This window comes from Parambassis ranga, chromosome 5 (genome assembly GCF_900634625.1).
Source record: "Parambassis ranga chromosome 5, fParRan2.1, whole genome shotgun sequence".
Lineage (NCBI taxonomy): Eukaryota > Metazoa > Chordata > Actinopteri > Ambassidae > Parambassis > Parambassis ranga.
The window spans coordinates 24352091-24379604 of NC_041026.1; the positions used below are offsets into that span (position 1 = coordinate 24352091).

The window sequence follows — 27514 nt, forward strand, 5'->3', positions numbered from 1 at the left end:
TTTCTCCCTCGGGTTAATCATTTTAACAAAATATAGAATATAGTTTTGTCAGATTCTAATTGTTGACATCAAGGAGCTTTACTTAATCAATCATTGTAACAGGAGTATGTTATGTGTCCCTCCATCACCCACAGCAGAGGTGATGCAGAATAATAGGCAGCAGCCATTTAAGCCAGTACATTGGAGCTTTATGTTTACTTTCACTGCACACTGGGTATATGTAAATAGGCAAGGTTTAGCCTATAGTGAGTCTTAAAGAAATTCGATCATCAGTTTGTTGACTCAAATTTCTGATTTAAGAGATCGATGATACATTACTTGCTTATAGGAGGTGTTGTTTTCCCATCATCACCCCACATCATAAAGCTTTCAGTATAATCTCTTCATCTCCTCATTCATAATTAATCAATTACCCTTTATCTGTTAAGGGTTGATTCAATCTCGAATATGATCTCAGTATATTACACCAGTAAATTTCATTTATACTGTCTCTAATGTCATCACACGGCAAACCGTGAGACAATTAACAGACTTAAGATGTCAGTCACAAGTGTTAAAAAAACTTTTGGAATTAGATTGGAGGGGCATGAGGTAGTGCTGCCCTCTGCTGGATGACATCAATATTTATCCTGACTGGACTGTGTTTTCTGTATTACACAGAGGTACAGTGTGTTCTTATTTCAGCCTCACCAACAGACACATGCCATATTTAGCAACAAGTCTGCAATACCGTTATTAGTTACATTACATTATAAATGCATGAACATGTGCCTCATTCTGTCATCCTATATACAGTTCTGCCATAATCTACCACACAGGTGTGAGATCTTCTGTAAAGCAGAAGCCCTTCCACGTCACATGTATTCATATGAAGGTTCAATCATTGTACAGGTATCTCTGTCATTTTAGATCAGTTTATTTTTTATATGCATCTATATACATAAACATTTACAATGCACTATATGCTAGAGGTACATTTCATAATGACGCTGTAGGTGTGAGCTATGAGAAACAGTGTTGAATGGTGTGTGATGTGCTTTGGATATAAATGCTGTTTGATGAGTGCAGGATCACATGTAGCATATCTGAATTCTGAATGGAGCAGAAAATTGCATGTTATTTGATAAAGTTAAAGGAATACAGAGGAATGGAAATCCAGTGTCCACCCTTCTGCTGAAGACACAAGTGGCTCATAGCACTCTGAGAAGACAATGGTAGTTGGACCACAGCTGTGAAGTGGATATGGATCTGATCTAGCAGCCTATATGTACAGCATGAAAGAGGCATTAATAAAAATGACACAATACTATATTCTTTTATGTTACTGGACAGTAACTGAACAGTTATATAAGACTAGATAAAAAAAAAGGTCTGTGCGTACAGTACTGTGATAACATAGAGAATGAGGAGTACAATTTCATTTCAGGCACATTCATCATCAATTGCAAATTGCACTGCATTCAACTGGAAGAAAGCAACTGGCACTTCAGAACTGTATAACAAATTTCAAAAAGATTTAAAAACCTACAGATTAGAATACAAAGTGTTCATCGTTAAAGAAAAACATTTGGGTGGTTGGCATGCTGAAGATTATTCCATCCCTTTTTAGATTCAATACAAGAGTGACAAGGTAAAACTCCACAGCAAATACAATGCACATGTATAGTGATGATTAAAATGAACCCTAACTCAGGACATCACCGCTTTTATACAAATAAATTGTATAATTCACTTTAATATCTGCTGTGTATACTTCACAATATATATTCAAAATACCAAATATCTCTCTAAATCGATGGCAAATATTCCCCTTTTTACAAGATATGAATACAGCTGTGAAGAAAGGTTTTATATAGCTGCAAAGTAATGTGAAAACTGTCTCATGCATGAATGAAAAAGTGTGATGTTCTCCTTTAAAAGCTGGAAATACAGTCAAGTTGGAAGTTGCAGGTGCAGTGAGGCGCTTCACTGTACGAAGGTGAAACATGATAATCAGGCTCTCAGATGAATGAATGAATCCAAGCTGCTCCCGAAAAGTGAAGGCTCCTTTGAACCATGTTAGACTGGGAATGAGAGAGGTTTTACTCCAACCACAGATTTCCATGGACTCCTCTCACTTTCACTTCCCAGCCACTGGGGGGCAGCCATGTGATTTAATTGACTTGATCATCCCACAGCAGTTGGCAAACAGATGGGTCCTTACTGGTGCTCAGATGCAGCAGGTAGCTATGTTGTGTTCCACAGAAGAGTTGCAGCAGTTACAGACAGCAGGTGCTATAAAACAGTAGCTTCCTCTATTGCATTGACCCATCTGAAACACAGATCCAAGATTACACGTTTCATTAAATTGTATCTGCTTGTACAACATTTTAAAAAGTATAGGCAGGGCAGGGAGTGTTTGATGACCCACAACCCATTCATTCATTTTGTTTGACTTTTTAATTTACAACTTGATGTCCACTGACACATATATATATGACTTTTCCCTTCATATAGTAATTTATTAACTATACTAACTAACTTTACTAACTAAAAATGTATTTATATTATATATATATATATATATATATATATATATATATATATATATATATATATATATATATATAGAAATTATACTGGGCTCTCACTGTTACATCAAAAACTGAGGTTTATGAAGAGTCAGTCACAAACGTCAGGGCCTGGTGCGATAATTAATGCCTTTTAATGTCGCTCAAATTCAGCTAGAAAAGATAAACAAAACATTTACAAACACAGTCGGCCATCTTGTTTGGTTAGGAGAACATAAATGTCATAATAACCAGTGATACTTGGCTACAGGATGGATAACAAAGTAGCAATAGAAGGAAAGATATCAGTTTGGTTAACATACTAATGCACAGGCCTGGGCTTCAGGGCCTTCTGAGCCCTTGGCCCTGGGCCCGGTTAGCCCATTCAGTAATTCATCCTACTCAGAAATAAAGAGTCATTATGTATGCGGTGGCACTTGTGCTGACCTGCGTGCAGTGTGGTGATCATCAGCTCTGAAGCTGTAGTAGAGTGTCTTCTTGTGGTACAAATGGAATACGTTACTGCTTTCCTTTCCCTCTGGCCTCTCGGTCAGCTTAACAGTGAAGCCCTGCAGAGGCAGACTCTCTGATGCCACTTTATCCTGCAGAAACCACAGAGAAACATCAAACATAGCACAAGATGGAAACACAAGTATTAGAAGCAACAACCACCTGGTAAAAAGTGCATGCTTAAAGAAGAACAAACACTTCCAAAAGAAAGAGAGAGCACAGAGAATCCCTTCATTAGTCATTTGTTCAGCCCGGGTGGAAAGATGTTAAAAAAGAAGAACATGTAGTTAAACAGCTGTCATGCAGTGGGCAGATGTGGCTTCTTTGCTGGAGTGTTGATGATGAGAGTGCGTGTATTGGGGCTGGTGTGGGAGACTCTGTGCCCCCTCACCTCACAGGCTGTGAAGGTGTAGAGCACCTTATCTTTGAGGAGGAACCACAGTCGCTTCCACTTCCGTTTGCTCTTCTTCCGGCGCTGCAGGCTCCCGCTCATGGTGGAGCCCTCCACGCCAAGTGACACCTGATGGAATTTAAAACACTTTAGATGCACAGACAGAAATCGAGGGAGAAACAGAAAGCTAAAATTACATGTGAATCATGAATTGTAAGTTAAGGTAGGTAGAGGGGCAGAAAGTGAACCCTACTGGCAGCTAATGTGTCCTACACACAACAGATGTCTGCTCAAAGATGCCAGACATTCCAGTAGACATATGTGTGTCACTCTGATGTGTAGCTCCCTGGTGGTCTAGTGGTTAGGATTCGGCGCTCTCACCGCCGCGGCCCGGGTTCGATTCCCGGTCAGGGAACACTAGTTTTACTTACTCACTGATATACATCATACATACATGTATATATAAATTCTATTGTCATTATAGAATCATTATCGGATCATTATAGATATAATTATTCTCAGACAAGTCACCCACCTGGCTGAGTGGGGAGCTGCTTTTCCTGGACTTCCACAGAGTTGGTGGCTGCAGGCTCTGGAAGACCGCAGAGAGGGGACGGCTGGCCCGATGAGTGCGAGGACTGGAGTTACCACATGCCCCTGACACACTTCCACCTACAGAGGTACACATAGTTACTACTTTATCAAGGTGCCACCAGTGGTACCATTTACCAGTGAATTAGGATGCAACACAGCATCAATGTGCCTCTTCAACTAAGATTCACCTCTTTTCCTGAGCTCAGCATAGCAGTGGTCACACACTTTGACCACTCTGTCTTTGAGGTACTTCAGTGGGTATCTGTTCCTGGAACAACCTCGGCACACTACCTGCTCATAGAGGCAGAATACATCAGTGGGTTTTACACCACACACTCAAGACTGTGCAGGTATCTTCATAAATAAGGCATCATGAGTGGAAACAATTGTAATAGCAGGAAGTAAAGTAAAGCACTTTGTCTGACCTTGCCACAGGCATTGCAGTGGTGTCTCCTGAGTGTAAGGCTGAAGTCAGAGGTGCAGTTCATGCACATCATCACGTGTGACACCGGCACCAGTACCGGTGCGGCCTCACCCAGGGCCATCCACAGCTTCTCACGGGCCTATTTGAAAAAATGACAGTTTGTACCTGACATGTTGGGGCCAGAGGATTTAAATGCAACCAAAAAGCCAATTTTAGTTCAACAAAGAACTTTTATGGACCCATATAACATTAATGTTGTTTTTCTTACTTCGCTGCAGGGTCCACCAAATGTGCACAGTCCTGCAGCATGGTCTGCTATGGCTCGACTCAGTGTGTGAAACCAGTCCTCTCTTTCTCCAACCGAACTGAGGAGAAACATGGACAAACAATCACACCTTCTGAAAAAATTCTGATGTCAATGTCAGCAGGCCATTGTTCATTTCAGTAGCTCACCTGGCAGAAAGTGTAATAGTGATGTCAGACACTTCAATCCTAAGACAGTTCAGTACATTGTCCAGGACGGGTTTGCTCACCTTGTGTGTTTGAGGAGCAGAAACACAGTACAGTCATTGAGTTGATTTAAATTTAAAAATAAAATGGGTAAAGTCATTGCACCTTCATCCCCGAGAGGGATAGTGTGTTCTTCAGCCTATATTTTCCATCCTGCTGAGGGTAGGTGTACAGCATTATGTCGTTCATCTGATGGAGAACAAATTAGGAGAAAATAAGGGTTACATTATGTCTTTAAAATGTTTTTAAATATGTAGTACCTTTTACTACCATATGGTGGCAGTGTTATCTCACAAGAAGTGTAAAATTGCAGCACAAACCACAAGAGCTCAGCTAGGTAAAGATTGTATTCCTTTTTGTACTGAACTCACATGTCTGTGCATCCTGTCGTGTATGCACGAAAAAAATCAGCTACTGCAAAGCAAGTGTTTATTTGCCAGCCTCACTGAAAGTCTTTTATTCCCCTGAACACGCCAAGAATCCATTGTGTTATGAGAGGTTATTTCATAACACAGACAAAAGAAATTACATCATTGGTCACACCTAATGTGTGCTCTAAACATCCGCTGGGGCCACATAGGCAGCATCCAGGAATTCTACACCCTGCTCCGGACTCCAGGCCTCTCCACACACTTGTAGTCTTCTCAGGCTACTCTGAGAACCAGGACTGGGTGGAACCGACCACCTTAACCACAACAACAACAACACAAACAGTCAAAAGTAGTGTGTTTATTGGCTGGCTGGCTGGAGACAAAACAGCACATGATAGCCAAGCCTGAGCCCCGCCTGCGACCTTTGGGCTGCAGCCACAGCAGTTCGTCTGCTCCACCCTGCGCTGCTCTTTTACTCAAAGGCTCTTTCCACAGAAACCCAGCCAAGTGGCAAGTTACCCACATCTGACACGTATACACTGGACCCCTTGCCACCTGAGACATTTACTCTTTCAACAGTGGCATTTAGGCTCAACTTCTCCACCTTCACCTGTCTCTTTTACTCATTCCTGGTTTCCTTCTGCAGCTGTCTCAACCTCCACCCTCCTTTTAATCCCCTCTCTCACTCATTCATCCTGCTTTTATTCCTTCCCTCAGACCAGGCTTGTGACATGGTTGCAGCTTCTCTGTGTCACTGAGGTGAGTGATGGCTTTCATCTTCACTGTTTGGATTCTTTTTCCTTAAAAGCCCATAAATAACACCTGAACCTCTGGAGCTGTCGACTTCAAGGGAGCCAATAGCTTTATAACTGTAATAGCTTACAAGTATCAACTGTTCAGCTATTCTTTAACTGCAATCCTGTTAAGAAAGGCTGAGAGCCTGATGGTGGAGAGCCAAATGAAACAGATAAATAAATCCACACAGAATTCTGTTTGGATCAGCCAGGATAAGGTAAAATCATAAATGCAGCTACTGCGGATATGTACCTCAAGCATAATTCATAACATGAGACATCACTGATTGAACATGGAACAATAGAGTGGGCTTCTCTATTTCACGTTATGTGTTTGTGTAACACCACCACCCCTACTCTGCCGTCTCCTCCCTGCATTCTACAGGGTGTCTGGCCTTCACTTTGCTGTCAGTCTCCTCCCAATACACAGGAAGCCAGCATCCAGTGACCCACACCAAACATCCTGTAAGGAAGTGGGGCCCTGGAAAACAAATCCTGAGAGGGGAGGAGAGTGGAGAAAAGAGGGAGGCCTTCGCCTGATGGGTGCGGTGCTTCATGTAGGTCTTACAGCCTTGGCCTTAGCCCCCCACCACCACCACCACCACCACTCATCCTCATCGAATTCGTGGACCAACCTCCACCCAAAATTCCTGCAGAACATTTTGGCGATTGCCCCAGTCTTGTTTTCACTATTGCCTGAATAATACAGAAGGTATTTCCTACTGCTCTGTTCAAACTCATGCTGTCTTTCGTTTGTTTTAAACCTAAAAATTTTAAAGACTGTCATGAACAAAGCATGCAAATGAATGGAACTGAATGTGAAAGAGTTATAACATTATGCAAATTTGATATTATTTACTGTCTAGCTAGAGAATTACATAACTCTTGTGTCTGTATAATACATATAAGCCATAAGGAGCCACCAGGAAACAGACAGTCTGTCTGGCCAAAGTAAGTTAAGCTGAAGCGAAACATTCTATCCTAAAAATTCAGAACGGAATTGACAAAAATGAACCAGAAAGCTAGAATAAAGCTAGCATATAGTCTGCAATCAGTCAAACATGATAGAAAGGAGAAGAGCCTACAGGCTTAATTTCTTGGTGATTAAGAATAAGAGCTCCGTGAATAAAACCCTGGCTGACCAAAGAACACAGTAAACCTAGCTGTCTCTGGAAAGCACTCTGTGTTAGCAAAGCAAAGCTAATCTAAGATTAGTGCCAGGTCTTCTCATCTAATCCTTGACAGAAGAGATCATTTTCCCAAATGATTAAAAGGTGTAAATGTGTCTGATAACATAATGTTTTAGTAGAAGAGAAGACAGACATATTACCAGAAACAGGTGTCGTGGCTGCCTACTTTTCCTCGAGACCTTCATGAGTGTGCCCTCTTTGACAAACATCTGCCAACAGAAATGCAGCTTTACAATTCTGTATTCTCATGTTGAAAATACACCTCTAGACAGAACGTTAAGGAACCAGTGTGATGCTCACCCTTCCAGGCTTCAGAAGGTCCCTCTTCCCCTTCATGCTGTACTCTATGTGGACTAGACGCAACAAGTTCTCCTAAAAGACAAGAAGCAGAGAGATTGGAGGGAGATTATCCTGTGATGGATGGAAGAGGAGACACAGAATTAAACTGTCCCAGTTTGTGACTGAATGAAAGGAAGGGAGGCGGATGTGATACTGAAGAGTGAATGGTGGGGTAAGGAGATAGAGGGACCCTGTGTTTCCACTGTCTGTCAGGCCGTGTGTGTGTCTGTGAGAAGACAGAAAAGTGTGATAAACAGGGGACGGAAGCCAAAGAGACACAGGGGAGCTTGACAGTGAGAGAGGGGGGGTTTGTGAATTATCTGCATGAACTGCTCATGTTTGAGAGGGAGTGTAAGTCACCCTTACACTGCTCCCTTTGTGATGATACACCTGGGAGTTTCTGATGACATCATTTTTCCTCTGCCTGCACGTTAATCCACAGGCTGCAGAAGCCCGCGCCAAAGAGCGATAGACCTCTCCTTCACTCCATCAAGTCATTTACAAGAGGGATTCATGTGGAGGAAAACCTAAACTGCCTAACTTCTTCACACTTGAAAATTGCTCTTTCATGGCCGAGTGGAACATAAAGCCGGCACGGCTGAGCTGTGAATATGTCAACTCAACAGGCACTGAGCAGTCTGAATGTGAACACATGGGGTGTATTCAGGCTCAGAAACATACCCCTTGTTTCAGATTGTCATTGGCCTGGTCTGCCACCTCGGACACAATCACCAAGGCAGCTGCAACACAAACAGAGAGAGAGAGAGAGAGAGAGAGAGAGTGTTTGGATCACATCACTGGCTGTGACACAACAACTAGGCCCTGATACTTGTCGAACAACTGTACATCTCTAAATGCTGAGACAATCACAGATATCTGCAGGTTTACCTTGTGTATCCTCATATTCTTTAGAATCAGGAGAGAGGTTGTTCAGGTAATCTGGAAGAAACAAAGACATAAATATAAGGCATTCCTGAGTTTTAAAAAAATACCAGAACTATCCTTTAATATACTCTCCCTGTTGCTGTTTTGCTTTCATAGCTCAGACATGTAAGTATGCAGTGTGACCATGTGATGGCTAACGATAGCTTATAGCTTGTCAGCAAACCCGCAGTTATTATAATGATACCGTTGCTTCCAGTGTTAAAGTTGATATTCAGCAAAAAAACAACAACAAACAACAGAGTTCTATGCACTTTCTTGTGTGTGTTACCTGTGAGCAGCATTCGGTACTGGAGCACTCTCACAATAACCTGCAGCAGCTTGTGTTTCAATGGGACCTCTGCTTCTTCTGGGCTTTTTGTCTGTTCACACAAACAAATGTTCATTTTTTAGAGGACCTGGCACACATTGTACATTAGTGTTTAGTTATTGAATTAACTAACTACAGACATCTGTATAAAACTGTGAATTTAAACACTTATTTCCACACCAGCGAATCCACGTGTGAACACAACCTTGTGTCTTCCAACTGAATAAAATAGGTATAATTTGATGTTGCAAGTCAAGGTCAGGAGTGGCCAAGGGGAAATCCATCGGGCAGGCTGACCTTCACACGTCTTTCCAGCACACAAAAAAACCCTGAGCAGCTCCCTTTCTTCTGCTCTGTGCAGTCATTTGCAGGTGAAAGGGGACAGAAATTGGTACAGTCAAAGAGTGCTTTAGAAATCAATCAGGATCTAATTGTCTCTGACAGGTATTTATGCCCTGAGCGGAAGAGGAGCAGTAGGGGTCTTGTACAAAAGTACACACACACAAACACACACACACACACACTATAATTCAATGAACTCATTAGAAAGGCACAGATAGCACCCTGCAGTAAACAGCCTCTTCATCCTACACACACAGGAACCCATGTGGACACGTGCATGAGCCCCAGAATCTGATTTCACACACGTCCACACATGCATCCCTTCACACACACATACTTTTTGAGGTAACACTAAAGAAGCCCATAAAGTGGAGGGATGTGATTCGATCATGCAAACCCTCCACTCTTTGTCTTCGTTATCACAATCTGGAGTGTAAGAATCACACTAAACCAGAGAGCGGAGGCCTCTTTTAATACTCTCTTTTTGTTTCTATGTGTTTTCGCTTTTCTTCAGTCCTCTTGTTTAAGCCCCCCTCACCTCTTTCCTCTTCTGCAGGATGCACTGAGTACAATAATAATCAGCTCTTCATTATCAAACCCTTGCTTGTTTTCTGAACATCCGCGCTCCTCGAGTGTCGCTTGTAAATTGTCATCCAATTGACACTTGTTCAGAAGAAGTGGCTTTCCAGAGATGGTAATTAGTGTGTGGTTTGTTTGGGTGAGTGAGCCAAATAGAGGAGGAGAGAAGACGCAAGTGTGTGATGCCTTGTGCTGGGAGATAAACACCACACACACACACACAAGGACGGACAAAGAAGCAGACCTCTCAGACTCTGTCATGGCCAGCTGATTTGCTGCTGCATACACACAACTGATCTAATTGGGGAGTTGTAAAGGAGGCTGCTTCTCTAATTAGCTTCTGTCTGCCTCATTGCCCAGCTGCCTTTACAAGGAATTCACTCCATCGCTCTCTCCCTCTATCGCTCTCTGTCCACCTGCTGCACAGCCTCCTGCTCTCCTCCTGGGCTTCTTGCTGAAGAGAAAACATACAGGCTTAACACAAGCTCGGGCTATGACATGAATATAAATCCTACCTGAAGTGCTTTGGAAAGAGATTTCATAAACCCAGTTTCCAATTTGTGTATGAACATGCTGCTGCAAAAACAATCTGATGTACACACTCACAATGCAGTGCTGGCCACTGTTATAGATGATGGGGTAAGCAAGCAACAAGCTGTTGAGAGGAAGCTGTAATCCTGTAGGGGTTGAGAACTGATCTGATCAGGGTTTGCGGCTACTTCATCACTGTCATCACCACATCCACAATGAAATTACAACCACTTAAACTGCTGGACTTTGGCTTGTGGCAATAAAAGGCAAGTGGGCAGGAAGGTGAGGAAGAAGGAGAGGTGAGAAGGAGAAGAAAACAGCCAAACTATGGCCGAGAACATTCAAACACACAAATAACACACAAGCAGGAGCTGTTAAATCCATGTCTGTGCCACACAACCCAACAGATAAACGACCACTACCCCCCTCAGTAGCATCCTGTGACCTATGCCATTGTCTTTGCTCTCCCTCAGCTCTTCTTCTCCCTCATTAAAGAGAGGTCATGCAACTCCCAAAGCAGAGCTTGGATACAGCACAGCATCCATCACACACAACATAATGCCCTGTTTTAGGAGGGTTGTGGAAAAAAGACCCTTAGTCATGTGCCTATAGTATGTAATAAGAGAAATGTACATTTTCAATTTTACATACAGCACGGAGGGTGTATGCAGCGGATCTGCCAGTGGACTGAGAAAACAGTATTGAATTTGCCTCTAGGTGTAAGATTAATCACAATCACATATCGACATAAATGAGTGGAAGAAAAACAATCAATGAGACCAATCAAATGTGTGAAATCATCAGGCCATCATAAGCTACAGCAGGTATCATTTCATGATGTTAGAAAGAGGGCTAATATACAACTTCATGATGATAAAATATATTGACTTTGACCAAGGTTATTAAGTGTATTAAATGTTTTCAAGTGGGGAAACATGCCTTAAGATATGAAAGGTCAGTGATTACTGTCCATGGCGGCAAGTCTTTATTTCTCACCTCCGCTCCCTTCTATTTACATTTACTCAAACTCTGCACACTCTGCCTGAGCCAAAGTTTTTTTCTGGGAAGAGGCAGCTGCTGCTGAATATTCATGAGCAGAGACAGTTGGTGCCTTGTCCGTTCGCTTTTCTTATCAAGCTAGAAACGCCTGGAACCATTGTGTCAGCCACTCACAGCGAATCACCATACAGCATGGAACTGGTAATGTATACATTTGGCTGGAAAGGTGCTGATTTCAATGAGTAACTTTGTGAAACACTGCAAACTGCAGTTTTTAATAATGATCTATATTATATAAAATCAACTACTGATCACCTTTTTGATCTCTACTCCAGATGGCATGTGAGCTAAAACACTACCAGGTGAAGCTAAATCTTCTCCCTTCTGGGTTAAACTCTATGCTATCTGATAGCATTAGATTGAACCTTTGCTGATTACTTAACCTAAATCCCACCTCCCTGCTCTCCAGCAACTTCCAGAGATTAAGTCTGTGCTGGACAACGCAGAATGAGTATTTGGTGTTGAGTGGGAATAAAATATGTCAGTGTAACAATAAAAAGGTCAGGTCCACAAAGAGGAGCTGGATAGCAGGTTTAGAAAGGCCATTATCTCCCTTGTGGAAGCTGGGGTGACAAAAATATAAGTTGAGAGCTGCTGAATGAGTGCCAGGGGAAATACCAGGATTGATCTTTGCTCTGGGAACACCCACATGGTTTCACTTTCCCTCCATAAGCATGGAAAGGGAACATTTGATATTTGAATATGGAACTGTCTCCTGTTCCTCTTTAAGAGGGGGAGTATACATCGGGCAACAGACACACCAAAAGCTGCCTGCATCTGTTGTTAGTGTGTGTTTAGTGGTTTTTACCTCAAATTTCTTGATGATGCTCGCAAAATCTGGGTAGTTCCTGCAGCTCTCCTCCAGCAAAGACATGCTGCGGTCATACTCCGAGATGTAGGTGTCAAACACCTTGAAGTCGTCCCGACGAGACAAAATCACATCTACCACCTTTTGGCTCTCCTCCCTTCACAGTGAAGAAAAACAGAAGTTTAATCAATTAAAAAGTAGAGTCAATATTTCCACAGGAAAAGTCCAATCCAAAAATCCAAAGTATGTGATGTGCAGTGCACCCTTCATAGAAATGCGCAACATTGTGCTTGAAACAAATAATATATTCCTTGTGAAATACTGCACTGTCTCTAAGGGATTATAATGTCTCCTTTTATAAATATCCAACACTGATGCAGCTGGCTGTACCATTAAGGTATAGACATGATTAACCTATTATTAATGTTATCTTACTCTTGGCAAGAGTTTGAGTGAAGTCAAAGCACTTTGTTTTAGTCGAATGTTTAATAAAAAAGTCCCAGGTGGTGGGTGCACGTTGTATTCTAACACCTTGAGTAAAAGAAGGATCCTTTATTACCACTGAGTGCTGTGCATTTTAAAGAAGAAATGCAGAGTAATTATTATGGACATTGATAACCAATGACAACCCTTCCCATCACTACATTAAAGGTTCTCAGAATTTGAAAACTCCTGCTAATAGTGACACCTGCAGACATCACAGTGAATTGCAGTGATTGCAGTTATTGGAAATCACGTTAGCCGTGAGGTTATTTTATATGGCAAGCTAGCTAACTATCATATCCACTCAAACAGCATTTTAATAATAATAATAATAATATTAATAATAATATTAGCAGGTAAGCCAAAGTAGGTCATAATGTAGCTACAGTGCATTGATTTAGTGTTGGTTAACATTAAAGTAAGAATAGTAGGTGCTGAGTTGAAGGACATAACTAATATCACTGTTTAATTAATTGATTTTATTCAATACACGCATACATCATAAACAACATTATTATTAGGATTGAAATGAATAAAATCCCTAAATTGTTATTTGAATCAATAACACATGTTACTTCACAGTAACTGACCACAGCACATATCACTTCGAGTGATCACATTGTATCTCACCATTGACTGATACGCTCCTCCAGCTCTGTACAGATGCTGCTGTGGAGGGTGTAAACCTGAGGAAGCACGCCCAATATCTCCTCCAACCTCTGCTCCTCCAGCACCGGCTCACCTTCCTCATCCACCGCCTCAGTCACAGCTGACCTAAAGTCCTGAACAAGAGAGGGGAAAACAGGATTTGTGAGGACCATTTGTTTTTTACAAAGAAGACAAAAGGTGTGAGGAAATGGTTGTGAGGATGTAATGAGGAAGGGAGGGAGAGCAGGAGGAATGAAAGGCACAGAGGAATGAGGATGACGAAGAGAAAAATGGAAGGAAGGTCAGATCCTCCTAAACATCCTTCCTGCCACCCTCCCATATCATCACAGTGCTTTGGGCTCTGTCCAGGCATTCAGGAAACAGGGCCCCACTTGCACAAGAACTACACACCAGGTGCTGTTGCATAATGACCTTACTCAAAGACACAATGCGGTTTTGAATGCGTACCCCCTACTTTTCTCTAAAAACTCTCTGATATACTGTAAATTTGGGTCTATTCAGTGCACATAAAACAAGTGCAACAGGCATTAATGGCGGCATTGTCGGTGACTAAAAGGAACTACTATGAGGAGTTATGGGACAAGGGAGTGTAAAACCAGGTGAGAGGTTGTTTATCTACTCAGCAAATGAACACAAAAAGTAGGTGAATCATTGGGATGTGTCAAAACACTGTAAAAATATCAGTTTTCTCTGTGAGCAAATCTGTTTGGCAAACTAATGCCCTACCGTCTATAAAGCCATGCTGTGCGTGTAAGTGTCTCAGGCCCATCAATTCCACAGACATAAAACAAATAGAGATGTCCCAGTCGGTCGTGAGATAATGTGGTGACACTGGGTGCTTCAGAACATGCCGTTCATCATGCACAATCGATTGTGTGTGAGTTAACATTCATCACATCTGCCGAGGGAAAGAACAGCTACTACGGTTGACTCTGTCTCCCAGGTTACTCACAAACGCACCATCCATGAATGCACTGAGCTTTACTCTCTGTCCTGCCCATCCACTTGCCACCTTATCCCTATTTTCCTCACGTAAGGCAAGAAGCAACATTAAGCACTTGGTTGAGCCGCCCGTCATCCTCAGTCATAACTCAGCACAGAAAGGATCTGTTCAACAGGTCACAGGTCACAAACGAGAAAAAATAATAAGCCCGAGCCTCATATGTTGAAGCTGTTGTGGGGGAAAGTCGTTTAGAAGAGGAGCACGGCCTCCCTTCCTATGTGGAGACAGGGTCTGGAAATTCTTTGTATTCTTGTTATTCCTTATCAAACAATGGAACAATAGCACATGTGTGCCTCTCACTTAACGCTGTGTTTTCCCAGGCGGTGTGTTTATGCATGTTGTGGCGCTGCTGGGTTTCCCAGCTGAAGTTTTATTCTAATTATGACATCAGCTGCATCAAACTGCAGCTAATATGTCAGAGGATCACAGACCCCAACACGGTACCTATGCATTATGCAACAGCATTGCTTCAATGTCACCTTTTAAAGGCAGAAAAAACGCTTCAATTAACAAGAAGAATGCAAGGGACAATTTCTCAAAGCAAAGAAAAACTGTTAAAAAAATTTAATTACTGCCAAAATGTCACGCCTGATGCTCTGATGCCCATTCTGACCTGCACATGTTTCTTCCTGCACTCCGGCACGCAGCAGCTAATTAGTGTAATTGAACATGATGATGAGATTACATATTTATGATCATTAGCGGGGTCCATTGTATAATATTTACATTAGTTTCTTTTTAAGGGCATCAAATTACACATTACACAAAGCAGCTTTGGACTTGCAGCACACCTTCATAAATCATGGTGGAGGGGCACACATAAGAAATTCAGGTTGCGACCTTATTCAAGGTTATAGGGTAGAGGCTGACTGATGGGTTTCTTTGCCTTCAATGACTCTACCTGTCAGATTTGAACAGAAAACCATCACCTTAATAGGCACTGTTCCATGCCATTTTTAAAAGTGTTGCCTATCTCACTTCTTTTTTTTTACGCAAAATTAAATAATTGTGTAACTGTTCCACAGCCTGAAGGTCACTTTATGTGGCAAATATCTTCCTCTGCTGGTAACTCCACAGGGATGTGGTTTGTTTTGACAGGCAGTGAGTGAGCAATGATGGAAAGAGATGACAACAGCTGGTTGTGATGCATGGCCATCCTCTTGAGGCGTACTACAGTTCACCTTAAAAATCCTCTGTCCTACTTTATATACACTCCACCGAGAGGAAAATTCTTTATTTGATGGCCAACATGGTCATGAGGAGCTCATTGTGTGCATCCAATATAACCAATATAAAGGCCTTTTGTGACCTTCACGGCGTGTCAGGTTGCCATCTGCAGGAGTGTGAACACCCTCACTATCCAGAGAATAAGCATATGAAGACAGCATCGGTGAGAGGGCCTGTTCTGCACACGGTGCGTCATCTTACAACTGACCACACCAGAGCACAACATGTCAACTTTGTCAAGACCAGGAAGTAGATCTTGCTGCAACAACACTGATAAACCTGAACAGAGCCTTACAAAGAGGGGAGGAGGAGAGGAGGGAGACAGAGACTGGGGGCAGACACACAGGATGTGAACTTATCAGTAGGTTTTCAATAACGTTTAATAGACCTTCAAGCAGGAGTCATTGTAAAGGTACAATTTGTAAGAAACCTGGTTTAAAATATTCATGTGAAGAACAGCTGTGATGTTATATCAAATAGATTATAGTGCATTGTTTATTATATCTTTCAAACTCTAGTGGTCATGGTTGATATTCACCTATGACACAGACAAATCTTTTGCTTTAACCAAACAGTTTTTAGTTACCACGTGCGCCTAATTGTGCCAGAGCATGTAATACCACTTCATACCACAAGATGATATAGAGGGACAATGTAGTCGCTAGTGTCCCTCAGTCCAACATGAGAGGAAAAGGAACGGTGAGTAACAGGAGACCTGACCAGCTATGTTTTTAGTCTTACACAATGCTTATGGCATGGTGCCTCCAGCCTCAGGTGATGCAAAGGTCTGGGGACCTTAACCTAAACTTGTGGTGTGACAGTGAGGGGTTCCTTACCTCCTGTAGGTACTTGAGGGTGCTGACGTGTCTGCAAAACAATAATAATTAGATTCAATTAAACTATGAGAAAGCATTCACACCCTACAACACAACTATGTAAATTCTTTTAAGACTCATTAAATAATTTAAATTATGCATAATGAGAAAAGTACATCAGAAGTGTGCAGCAGGGCAAATGTAAGACACTGGTGTAATTGGCTGTCAGTTACTCTGCATGTAGCCTGATGGATTAGCTGAAATACAGGAGAGATACAGGAATGGGAAAGCCGCACAGGTGATGAATATATATAAATACAAACACTATGCAGAATAGTATTTGTGATGACATACAGACTAAAAATAAACAAATCCATGAATGCAGATACTCACAGTCTCTCTGATTCCACAAGCTCTTTGGCAATGTAGAACGCTCGGGATCGGCCATCAATCTGTGTGACAAGGAGGAAGAAGAGGGGGAGATGAATGAATACAGTTAATGTGTGAAGGCTCTCTGTGGGCTCCTACTCCTCTCACACACTAATAGGAGCAACTACACAGCAGCCCAGGCGACTGACGAAAAAACTAAATTCACTTTTTTTTCAGATTCCTGTCAAAATAAGACAGATTATTTCATTAGAGTCCTGCACAGACATGAAGGCTTTCTCAAGTATGGGACTTTTAAATTCGGCTGCATTATGTATGAGTTGCTGTGTGTGTGGTGACAACAACGCTGCCCATTGATTGAGAGGCTAATCACAGGGTCTCATAACATCCCAGCCAAAACATAACATTGGAGCCATTTAGAGGTTTACCAGCAAGGCTCCTGAGTTTTGTCAGTGTTATTTTTTCCTATGTGTGGCATTTTACAAACACTGCATGAAAGGCGCACTAATCCTCATTTCCTTAAAATAAAACCAAAACACAGTTCCATTAAATGAAACTGCTGGTTCCTGAGGCCAGCTCAAGTCATGATTTTTTTCTTCTTCTTTTTGGTAACTTTTCTTTGAAGATGGAGAAAACAAGGAAATGCATGTCACATGATGAGGAAGGGGGAGGGGGTATGGCATTATTGTGAGAGAAGCAGGACGGGTGGGGTCCGCCTCTGAGATACTGTAAAATGGCTTCTTGGGACTGTATGGAAAGACCCACCTTCATCTAGAAAAACATAGGGTTACATTTTCACAGCAAATTACCTGTTTACAGGACCTGTCACTATGGCAATGGTGAAGAAGTTTGTTGAAAATGGGTTGAATCCCAAATCAAACCTATTTAGTAGTGTGAATAGGTCTATTTTTAACCCAGTATATTGATGGACTGATACAAATGTGAAAAAGTGGTTTGGACGCATTCTGCCATGAACAATCCTCGGGACATTTGTTCAAAATGTGGATCTACTGGTACCGTTTGCATTTTAGAGGCATAAATTAAGTATATTTCATTACACTAACCTGTCGGTCGAAACTTTGCTCCCCGACCCCCTCTTCCTCCTCCGAGGTTCGCCCATGATCTTCATCTGCTGACAGCCCAGCAGAGACGGGGTTCATTGGGAAAGGCTCTGTATACGCACTGCAGAGGGAGGAAAAGACATTACAAAGACAGTCAAACCATCCGTGTGGTGATATAATGTGACTATTTAAGATGATGACAACATCTGTACTATAGCATGCTTTAAATAATACAACCATGATGAAGAACAGTGGATATTTTCAGCTGGGAATTCAGGCAGCAGCATTAAAACCCCCAACCCCCCCCCCCCCCCCCCCCCCAAAAAAAATGTATGGTTTTCTTGTTCCTGTGTGGGTCTCTAAGCATTTCAGTCCACATATTGAGCCCTCCAGTGGCACACTGTAATCCCTTTCCTGATTTGTTGTTCTCACAGACGGCACAGTGTACGCAGACATTGCTAATCCTTTTGTGCGCAGCTACACCTGAGGGGGGCACACTGTAGGTTATTTCACATGTAATCCCCTTAAATGCAACCTGTGCTAATCATTAATGTCCTCTGGCCCATTAAGATCCACTCAGTATGTTAGACAGCAATCAGGATGACTGGTGTGAAAGCAGAAGAACAGGTAGCTAAGCACCAACTCTGGCCTTTCGCCCCTGATGGAGAGTATGGATATTAGTAAAAATCTTTTAGTTTTAGACCATCTGTATTTCTGAACAACGTGGATTATCTCCAGAAGCTGTTTTGCATCCTGGTAATTTTTATCCTTCTAAATCCTCCGATATAAACCCATTATGTTATGGGTCATGGGGGCTGTTTATATACATTCAAAATCTGAGTTCCGAAAGTCTGGTCTACAGGTCACATGTGACAGAACATGCTTGAATGAAACATTTGGACGATCATTCATACCAGTGTGCTTTACATCAAATACAGCCTTTGTAATGTCGGACCACTCAGCTTCACAGGCCACTTCAACTCTGCACTGCTGTGAGAATAGTGTACCGCTAATAGATTTTTCTTTACATTTTGATGAAACATTATTTGCAGCCCTGTCTTTTTACTTCCTGCTTTTTACATACCTACATACTATGAACGTGAGATCATTTTAATGTTAATAAAATCAACAATAACTGATGGATTTCCTGCTGCCTTAAATAGCCCATGTGCGAGTAGATGGCTTTTATATGACCATAGGTTAAAAGAGTTACCCACTGGACTTCAGTGTGTGTTTGTATGTGTGTAGATTCACACTAGACACACACACCGCCTTATTGGGTGGGCTAGTAAAAGCACCTACGGCTCATTACTCATGGTTGACCTGAGAGTACACAGGTCAGCCTGGTCTGGGCTCCTGGGTGATGCTGTTAGGGAAAGAAGAGCATAGGGATGGCTCTTCTTTAAACGCATTCCTTAGATTTATTGTACAAGTGTAGGGACTTCCTGGAGAAATTCTCTCCAGAGCATCCTCACCTTTACCTCTTTCACCATGATGTTGAAGAGCACACCGTCTGTGCTGTAATAGAGGGATATTATGACTGATGTGTATTGTTGATTCTCTGAAATAACACAATAGAAACAAACAAACAACTCTGTCTGTGGGTTTTAGTTTAATAAATGGGTATATATGTTTTAAAAAAGGCCATTATTATTCAGAGCAGGAGCTGATTGATAACAGAATACTAGCAAGTTGGCCCAGTAACGATTACTACCATGTCCATCCATTAAACCAGCTGACTGCAGTGTCTGTAATGTTGTGACAATGTTAAATCTACTGTGTCCAATTCAGGATGCAATGACTCGCTGGAAAAAAATGCCTGTTTTCCACCAATCTTCTGTGAATTTGATGATGCTTGTAATATGTATTTCAATTGAACTAAACACTGAAATATGTCAAACAGGCCTTTTCCCATGTGTAATAGCACTATTACAGGAAATAGGACCAAGTGAATAGGTTCATTAGGTTGCTAACTATAGATGATTGGGATACTAATGGGGGATTAAGAGCATGGGAGCAGTGTTAAATTGTTTGCTGCTTTTAGTGAGGGTGATTACATTCAGCCTGTGGCTGTTGCTAATGTGTGAGGAGATTTGTGAAGACTCTGACTACCGCTCTGATCTGATGGATTAGGTTAGGATAATAATAAGCCCCTATCATGATAGGCTGACTCAGGGCCACAAATGCAAGTGTTATAACCTCTGCTCTCTGATTTGATCTTGATTTATCCTCTGCTGTACCATTAGACTTCACTTCACTGAGTGAGGGGCATTGATAAACTGGAGCAACAATAACAGCAGACCTGGCATTCCTGACTGAACCACACCTCATTTTGTTGTTCAAAGGAAAGTCTGTGGACCTCCACCCCACCAAGCTGACCGCCCTTCATCCCACCTCATCCTATCTGTCCTCCTTTCTCTCCACCTCCCAGGCTCGCACTAGAGCCCCGCCCTCGTCCTGCATTTCCTGTAAACAGGCTGGTGGGAAGCTCCTAGGCCGGACATTTCCTCCCCGGGGATGACCTGGCAATGACCTGAGAGAGACTGGCACCAGGCCTGGCGAGCCGATGACACGCCCTGTCCACCACCTCGCTACACAGCCACCACCCAGTACAACAATGTACTTAAGATGGTTCCCTCATCACCACTAACGCTAACATAACAGTGGGTGGAGGAGCTGTTTTAGAGGCCATGCCAGGGCTTTGTCATCACTCTGAAGAGGTTCATGTTGAGCTGTTTGAAGTGAGAATGCCATATTAGCAAAAGCTTACAGAACTCACCAGCAGTATACAGCCTTTTTAATGTGTTCACAGGAAAAACAACACATTTGGATAGCAGCTTGAAGTTGACATAAAGGGCACATAATGGCCTCAAAGTTGAACACAATCACAAATCCAGGACTATCTCATTCTACAATTCTTTGGTCCTCCCAGCTCTCGTTTGTTGCTGCATGGCTACACTCGGCAAAAACAATTCTGCTGAGACTGCATCCTCAGCAGGAGCCTCATCTTTTGATAAGCTGTGACTTCAGAGTACATGCACATATATACGCACCTACAAACCAACACCTTGGAAGCTCAGAATAAATCATTAGCGGGCCTTTTTGTTACCCATTATAGCTGTCTAATGAATATGTCTTTGCTTAGTCTGAATGCTTGTGTTGAGGAACTGTGTCTAAATGCTGCTATACATTAATCACACACGTGGAAACAAGCCAAGCCTGTGGCACAGCAGCTTTGGACGTTCTTCTTAAAATGCATGTCTGCTCTTGCAGCGCAGTCTTTTTGTGTGCAGTGTCATTTTCCTCACCACAAAAATCTACTTCTTCCTCTGTGTAACTACAACCATGCTGACTGTTGAATGTGTTCACAATAAATCACTGGCATCATCAGCGCAGTGGCATGGGACAGCGGCAGTGTCAGGATTTGAGTGTGAGATGTGCACACAAAGGCAGACAAAAAAGCTTACACCAACTACACAGGACTTTATTATTGTGGGTACACATATTGTATAGAGTCACGTAAACATAAGCGGTCCTGTATAGACGCACTGAAAAGTGGCCCCAGTAACACAAGCATCTCCAGTGGGAATGCAGTGAAGGCAAGGTGACAGGACAGAGCTGTGAGACCTCCACTACACAATGAACTTTATTGATAACATCACTAAGAGACAAAAAGCCTTCACACTTTAAGAATGTAAATTATCTGGGAAGTGGAAACCTTTCAAATGTGTACATTTTATACTACACTGGGAATAAACAGTGGGGAAATCATGCTATAGTGCATTCTGTTACACAGAAGTGCTTGGTATATAGAAGTAAGTTTAAATCTATTAAAATCGCAAAAAAGAAAAAATAAGCTGGTTCTTTGAAAACTAACAGCGATCCTCACATGAATTATAAACAAAGGGCACTGCAAGAAATAAACACAAACTGAGGCTGCAGCATTCTGTTCTTAGATTATCTTAAGCCTTTCAGGGATCTCTTGGCAATGGTCCATCTCTCTGGCTGCACAGAGGTCATCAAACACAACTATTTTATTAAGACTGGGGAAAGACTGGGGCCTGTAGGAGCTAAAGCCGTCGCACAGGCCTGGGTAATTTGGTATTGTCTGATCACGGTGATTCCTCACTCTATCACACGCTGCAGTAAATCCTACAGCCCCTCAAGGGTCCGATGAAAGAGAAGCACTTGGGAGAGAGCTACTTTAATAAAAGCCCTCCTAAACTTAACCATCAGTGTCAGGTACAGCAGAGCAATTACACCAGAACTACACTCGCTTTCTTTCTTCTCCACTTATCCCCCTCTCCTCACATTGCTATACTCTTTGTTTTCTCACCGATCTGCTGCTTCTATTCTCACCTCCCTCCCCCTGCACTCTCACCTCTTCCGCATCCTTCTCTGCTTCTACGTGTGAACAAAACTCCCACACATTTCTTTTTCACTTTTAATTGCATTCATAATGACTTCCTCTATTGTGAATAACCTGCACTCAGTGAGCCACACAACTGCCGTTACCTTTTCTATCACCTCAGACTTGCACAGGAAGCAGCAGCGCCAGATGTGACCTCTAAATCCACCAAATGAAAAACAGGAGTAAGCTCTCCCATATGCATTGTCCATCTTCTCACAGCCAGCGATGCCTGACATAGCAGGCTGCTCATCTCTTACACGGAACAGTTTCATACATAAGGGAGATCCGACTGCTCAGTGAGGTCCCTTCTGCTCATCTGAGGTAGAGTGTAGGAATATCTGTCAGCTGTTCAGGGGTCAGGATTGCACCTCTGACTACTTTAAAAGGAATTACAGTGACCAACATCTATTCAGTGGAAAAGTGGAAAACAGAATATGTTTTAATTTGTAGTATAAGCACCTATATAAAGAGTGTCTGAAACACCATTTGTGTACATAAAAAGTCATGGATGGATATGTAAAGTAAAGCAATTGGGACACTAACAGTACTTAACACATGCATGGTTTTAACTTTACCTTTCAGTGTCTGCTTTGGATGGCTGGAGTTTGCTGTCGATCCCAGGAAAACTGTTCATATCCACATAGCCATCATTCTCATTGCAGGGAGCTGTTGTACGGCTTGGATCCTCAAAAAACTCAGTAACAGTGTGGGATCTGGTGGGTCGACCTGGGATCTGGATGTTCTCGTAGTCTGAGCTCATAGCGGGTATGTTTTCATAGTCTGAGGTATCTGCACTAGGAAAGGAGATGGAACGGGGTTTGGTCAAAGGCAGTGGGACAACAGAGCGGCGAGATCGCTCCTCAAAGGATTCTACTCGGGAGACACTCCTGCCAAATGCTTTGAGGTCACCGTTCCTCCTCTGCTGGAGGACAAAGGTGGATGGCAGGTCTGAGAGTCGCTGCTGGGGGTTTACTATGTGGGACTGGAGCTGTGGAGAGCTGCCAGTGCTTCTACGATCCAGCTCTATAACTCTAATAGGGCCATGGTGGCTGGACTCAGAGGAGGAGCGTGAAGAGCGGACACTGCCATCACTAAAACCTTTTGAATCTGACTTCTTCTTAAACTTAAGTGCCAGAAAGCGCTTGAAGGAGGTTTTCTTCTTCTTAGGCAGCTCATTGTGTTCATGCTGGATCAGGAGGGATGGGGAACTCTTGGTGACTGGTCTTTTAGTGATGTATGCCAGCTCAAAAGGTGGAGGAATATCCACTAGTGAAGTTGGTGTGGAAACACCACTGGATGATTGATGGCTACGCTGGGAGAAGCTGCCAGAAGACGTTATGACACATGGGAGGGAAAGGGTGTCATCCTTTCTTCTTATCCTAAATTCGTCCTTCATAGATGGGTTGATCTCTGTCGGAGTGGTCAAGGACAGTTCTGGGCCCTCTGCAGACCGTGAGTACAACAGGAAACGGCGAGACTTCACAGAGGGATTCAGACAGTTGACTCCTGGCTGCTGTGAGGGGCTGACAGGTTCACTGTTCCTTTCCAAGTCCACCGTGCAGTAGTCATGAGTCTGGTATTCTGTCCCTGTCTCCTCTGGCACAGTTTCTGGGACATAACCTGGGACCTTCCCAGAATAGGACCGTGATCGTGTGACAATTGTTTTCCGATCAAGTGTCACAAAGTTCTCCCCTTCTGAGTCGAACCCGGCCTCTTCGTATATGTGCTCGTCGCTGTCAGAGTCTGTGTCCTCATGGTAAGGCACAATATGGCAGTCCAGTTCCTCAATGTCTTCCTCAAAGGCCTCAGTGGTGTGAGCAAATACCACCCTGTTGGTGAGCTCTGGGGTGCAGCCTCGGTCTAGGTCTGCTGGCACTGTGATGTTGCACAACCTGAGGCGAGGCTGGCAGCTCTTTCTCTGGCTGTTGAAAGCCTGCTCTCGTTTAGCTGTTCGCTCTTTTGCACTTTTCACTCTGATATGCTTCTTTTCCACTTCTTCCTCTTCATCCTCATCGCCTATTTCAACATAATCCTCAGATGAGACACATTCTATTTGCTCAAAGTAATCTGTTTTATGGCAGAGTGAATCGTCAATATCAGCATACTCATCTGCTGACTCACTCTCCTTTGCGTTGTCTTGGTGCTGATTTGACTCCTCTGTGCCTGATTCAATACAACCCAGCTCTGAGAGGGCTTGCTTGTCCTCTAGTTTGTCCACATCATCTGATGACACATAATAAGGTTCCTGGTTAGAAGCGCCTGGCGTTGGCAGTTCATTTGCGGTTGAGGGTTTGTCATCAGTGTCATCCTGATCCCACTCCGGGTCAGCAGTGCCACTTGTGTCACCTGGAACAGCCCCTATGACGGAATAAGGCCCAAACACATCTTCAGTGCTGGATGTGAATCGAAAACAGCCAGAGAGGTCTTTGGTGGCTCGCTCTGGTTGCCAGACATCTGTATCCCCAGTTTCAGCAGGGTCACATGACTCACATGTGTCACTAGCATCATCTGTGGGGCCAATCACATCATAGGGATATTCCTCAGTTACAGTCGGAAGCACGCTGAATCCAAATCCAAATCCTTCACCTTCCAGCTCATCTGTGAGTAGGTCACAGGGCAGACAGTCGTCACTTTGTCCACTGTCAATAAGTCCACAGTCAGTGTCCTTATCACTTTCACTGAGTGTTTCACTCTCACAAGGTGTCTCAGTCTTTTCTGTAAAACTTAGTTCATCCTCTTCTCCTCCATCCTTTGTAGGTAGAAGCAAAGGTGCTGATATATTCTCATCATTAGTGTGATGACCCCCTTCAGGCTGATTCAAGTCATTGTCAGTGTTTTCATCCTCAGTAGTGTCAACAGTAGAACCATTATCCACTTTGACTGTATCCTCCGAGCCAATGCTGTCTATATCGCCATCATTATCAAATACTTCTACCTCATCTTCTGTTCCCTCCACAGTTTCTCCCTCTGAAATGTTCTCTCTGTCATTTCCTCCTGTGCCATTGTTGTTAACCCCATCCTCTCCCTCACTTTTCTCTTTGTCCTGATTCTCTTCAGGAAGTTCACTGAGATCTTCATTCTCCTTATCAAAGTGAGCCAGGTCTCCATTACTGAGGCTCTGCTGAGGGCAGGACTCCCCCTGTGGGTGATGCCCATATGGGGGTCTGGGCTTGGGGGCAACAGGAGGCTTTGGACCCTGGACAGGGGGACAATGCTTGGACATGAGCTTGGACTGCACTTTGATGGTGAGATGGCTGCGGACCTTTGGTTGTGGGCCTTGCAGTGGATTTTGAAAATCTATTTACAGACAGTGAGAGAAAATCAGAATCAGTTAAAAGTCACACAAATGATGTGTTAACTTACTTTCTACTGTTTACATACTAGCTAAGTTTACATAGGGATAAAAACACAGCTTCTGAATGGAGGAGGAAGCCATGTCCAGTGCAGCAGTCAGTGACACACAGAAAGCCGCAGGGGACATTATCAGCAGGAAAAACAACAGAGCCGTGGGGTAGAGAAGGAACAAAAACATCTCCCGTCTGGGAAGTGACACATGCTGATTGTTAACTGACATTGGAATTATGTAAATAATCAATTGGCTCATTATACTGAAAATAATTTCATAGTAATTCCCCTCACTTTACAGGTACATTAAAATGAACCATAAGGGGTGAAACTGACTCTGATCAAACTAATGCAGTGTTAAAACTGTCAGTAAAGAGTTCTGCTTATGAAATTTAGATCATGAAACACACCCATACTTCACAAAGTGTGTATACACCCCTGGTCTCTTCCTGTTATTTAGTACCTGCCCTGACGCACATCCTATTAAACCCTCTGTGCACTCTGGTTATCTCTTAGTGTTCTCTCTCTCTCTCTTCTTTTTCTCCACAGTGTCACAACACCTGCTTTTAAGAATTCCAGATTTATTAAATGGTGCAGCACAGCATCAGAGAAGGACTCCACACAGGATGTCCACAGGGGAAGGAAATTAACAGCACAGGTCCCCATTACTCCTCCATAAACCTCTCTAAGAGTACACATTTTCACAACACAAATGGATTTCCTTCTCTCCTCGGTCTTCCCCAATGCTCACAAAACAGACTCTCTCTCTCTCTTTCACACACACACAAACGTCTAAGTACCGTTATACACTTTTTTGTTGTTGAAAAGGGTCAGTTGAATGCGTCAAAGAATAAAAGAGGCAGAGAAACAAGGATCCCAGTCTGACAAAGCACCCAACTGCAAACAACAGGATATGAATTATGCAACAAGAATTCAATTAAAACAAATGTTTGAAAAACAAAGGAAGAGATAGACACTGGGACCTTGACTGTGCCAAACTCACAGGATATGATTTCAGAGTGTGTTCCCATGATGAATGTTGCAATCAAACCAAAACAACCTGACACATTTTTTCACTGTCCATAGAAGTGGATTTCTTACCAAAAAGATTCTACATGAAACCATGAAGAAAAATACTTTTTACTAACACATACTCTGATCACTTTCACTGACGTGGATTATAATCATAATCACGGCTGCACTACTAATTATACAATAGAAGATGTTTCCAGGGGAAGACTTCATCAGGGTGCACGTCTCCCATTCTGATCACTGCCTTTCATTGAAACCACACCACCAAGGTGTGTACAGTATGAAATACACCAGATGTAAAAATTAACTATATATGTATCAGTTTGCAATGTGAAATGTAAATAAATGAAGCATGCAGACACAGACAACTGCCCTCGCTGTGACTTTACACACTTAAAAGTTTACTTTACTCATAAGGTGCCGTTAACACATAGACAACCAACCTCCGTTCATTGTGGGACATCATCATCCACGGCAACCGACAGTTGTCCTCATTTTCCCCCCACACGCCGATGGCGCCCCTCCAAATGACGCGAAAACTTAATCCAAATCCAAACACACCGCGTGGAAAGCACGTCGCGGTGGAAAAGCAGCAGAACGTGTCATTTTTTTGTCTCCAGTGGTTGTCGACTTGTGCAAGGTGCCTTCTGTTCTCCAAGACTGGGCAGCCGAGCTTTCAGCAGGCGTGCATCTCCACTGCTGATGCTGTAGTAAACTGGTGCGCTGCGCTCCTGTGTGGAAACGGGAGGTGCAGCTTGGCGCTTCCTGACTGAGGCTGGACTACACACACAGCAGAGCGCGGACACAAAGCGGGAGCCAAACCCACTCAAAATATATT

At 42.9% G+C, this 27514-nt stretch overlaps 1 protein-coding gene and 1 non-coding gene across 3 annotated transcripts; one reads left to right on the forward strand and one right to left on the reverse strand.

Annotated features, from left to right (window-relative positions):
- Positions 1–900: 900 nt before the first annotated feature.
- Positions 901–27514, reverse strand: fgd5a (FYVE, RhoGEF and PH domain containing 5a). 2 transcript variants are annotated; one of them, XM_028405981.1, is made up of 21 exons: positions 27120–27514; positions 22875–25596; positions 17892–18009; positions 16834–16892; positions 16462–16492; positions 13357–13508; positions 12244–12400; positions 8886–8976; positions 8561–8611; positions 8354–8412; positions 7634–7705; positions 7474–7542; positions 5084–5167; positions 4922–5001; positions 4737–4833; positions 4470–4607; positions 4233–4335; positions 3986–4122; positions 3478–3579; positions 2997–3151; positions 901–2311 (listed from the first exon to the last, which is right to left on the reverse strand). In XM_028405981.1, exons 1-21 carry the CDS (start codon positions 27127–27129, stop codon positions 2275–2277), a joined length of 4524 nt encoding a protein of 1507 aa, XP_028261782.1. In that variant the 5' UTR covers positions 27130–27514; the 3' UTR covers positions 901–2274. The 2 variants fall into 2 exon arrangements, with proteins under 2 accessions (XP_028261782.1, XP_028261781.1); XM_028405980.1 differs by having other exon boundaries at positions 3451–3579.
- trnae-cuc (transfer RNA glutamic acid (anticodon CUC)) lies at positions 3794–3865 on the forward strand. The gene has a single exon. It is a non-coding gene; the product is annotated as a tRNA-Glu (tRNA).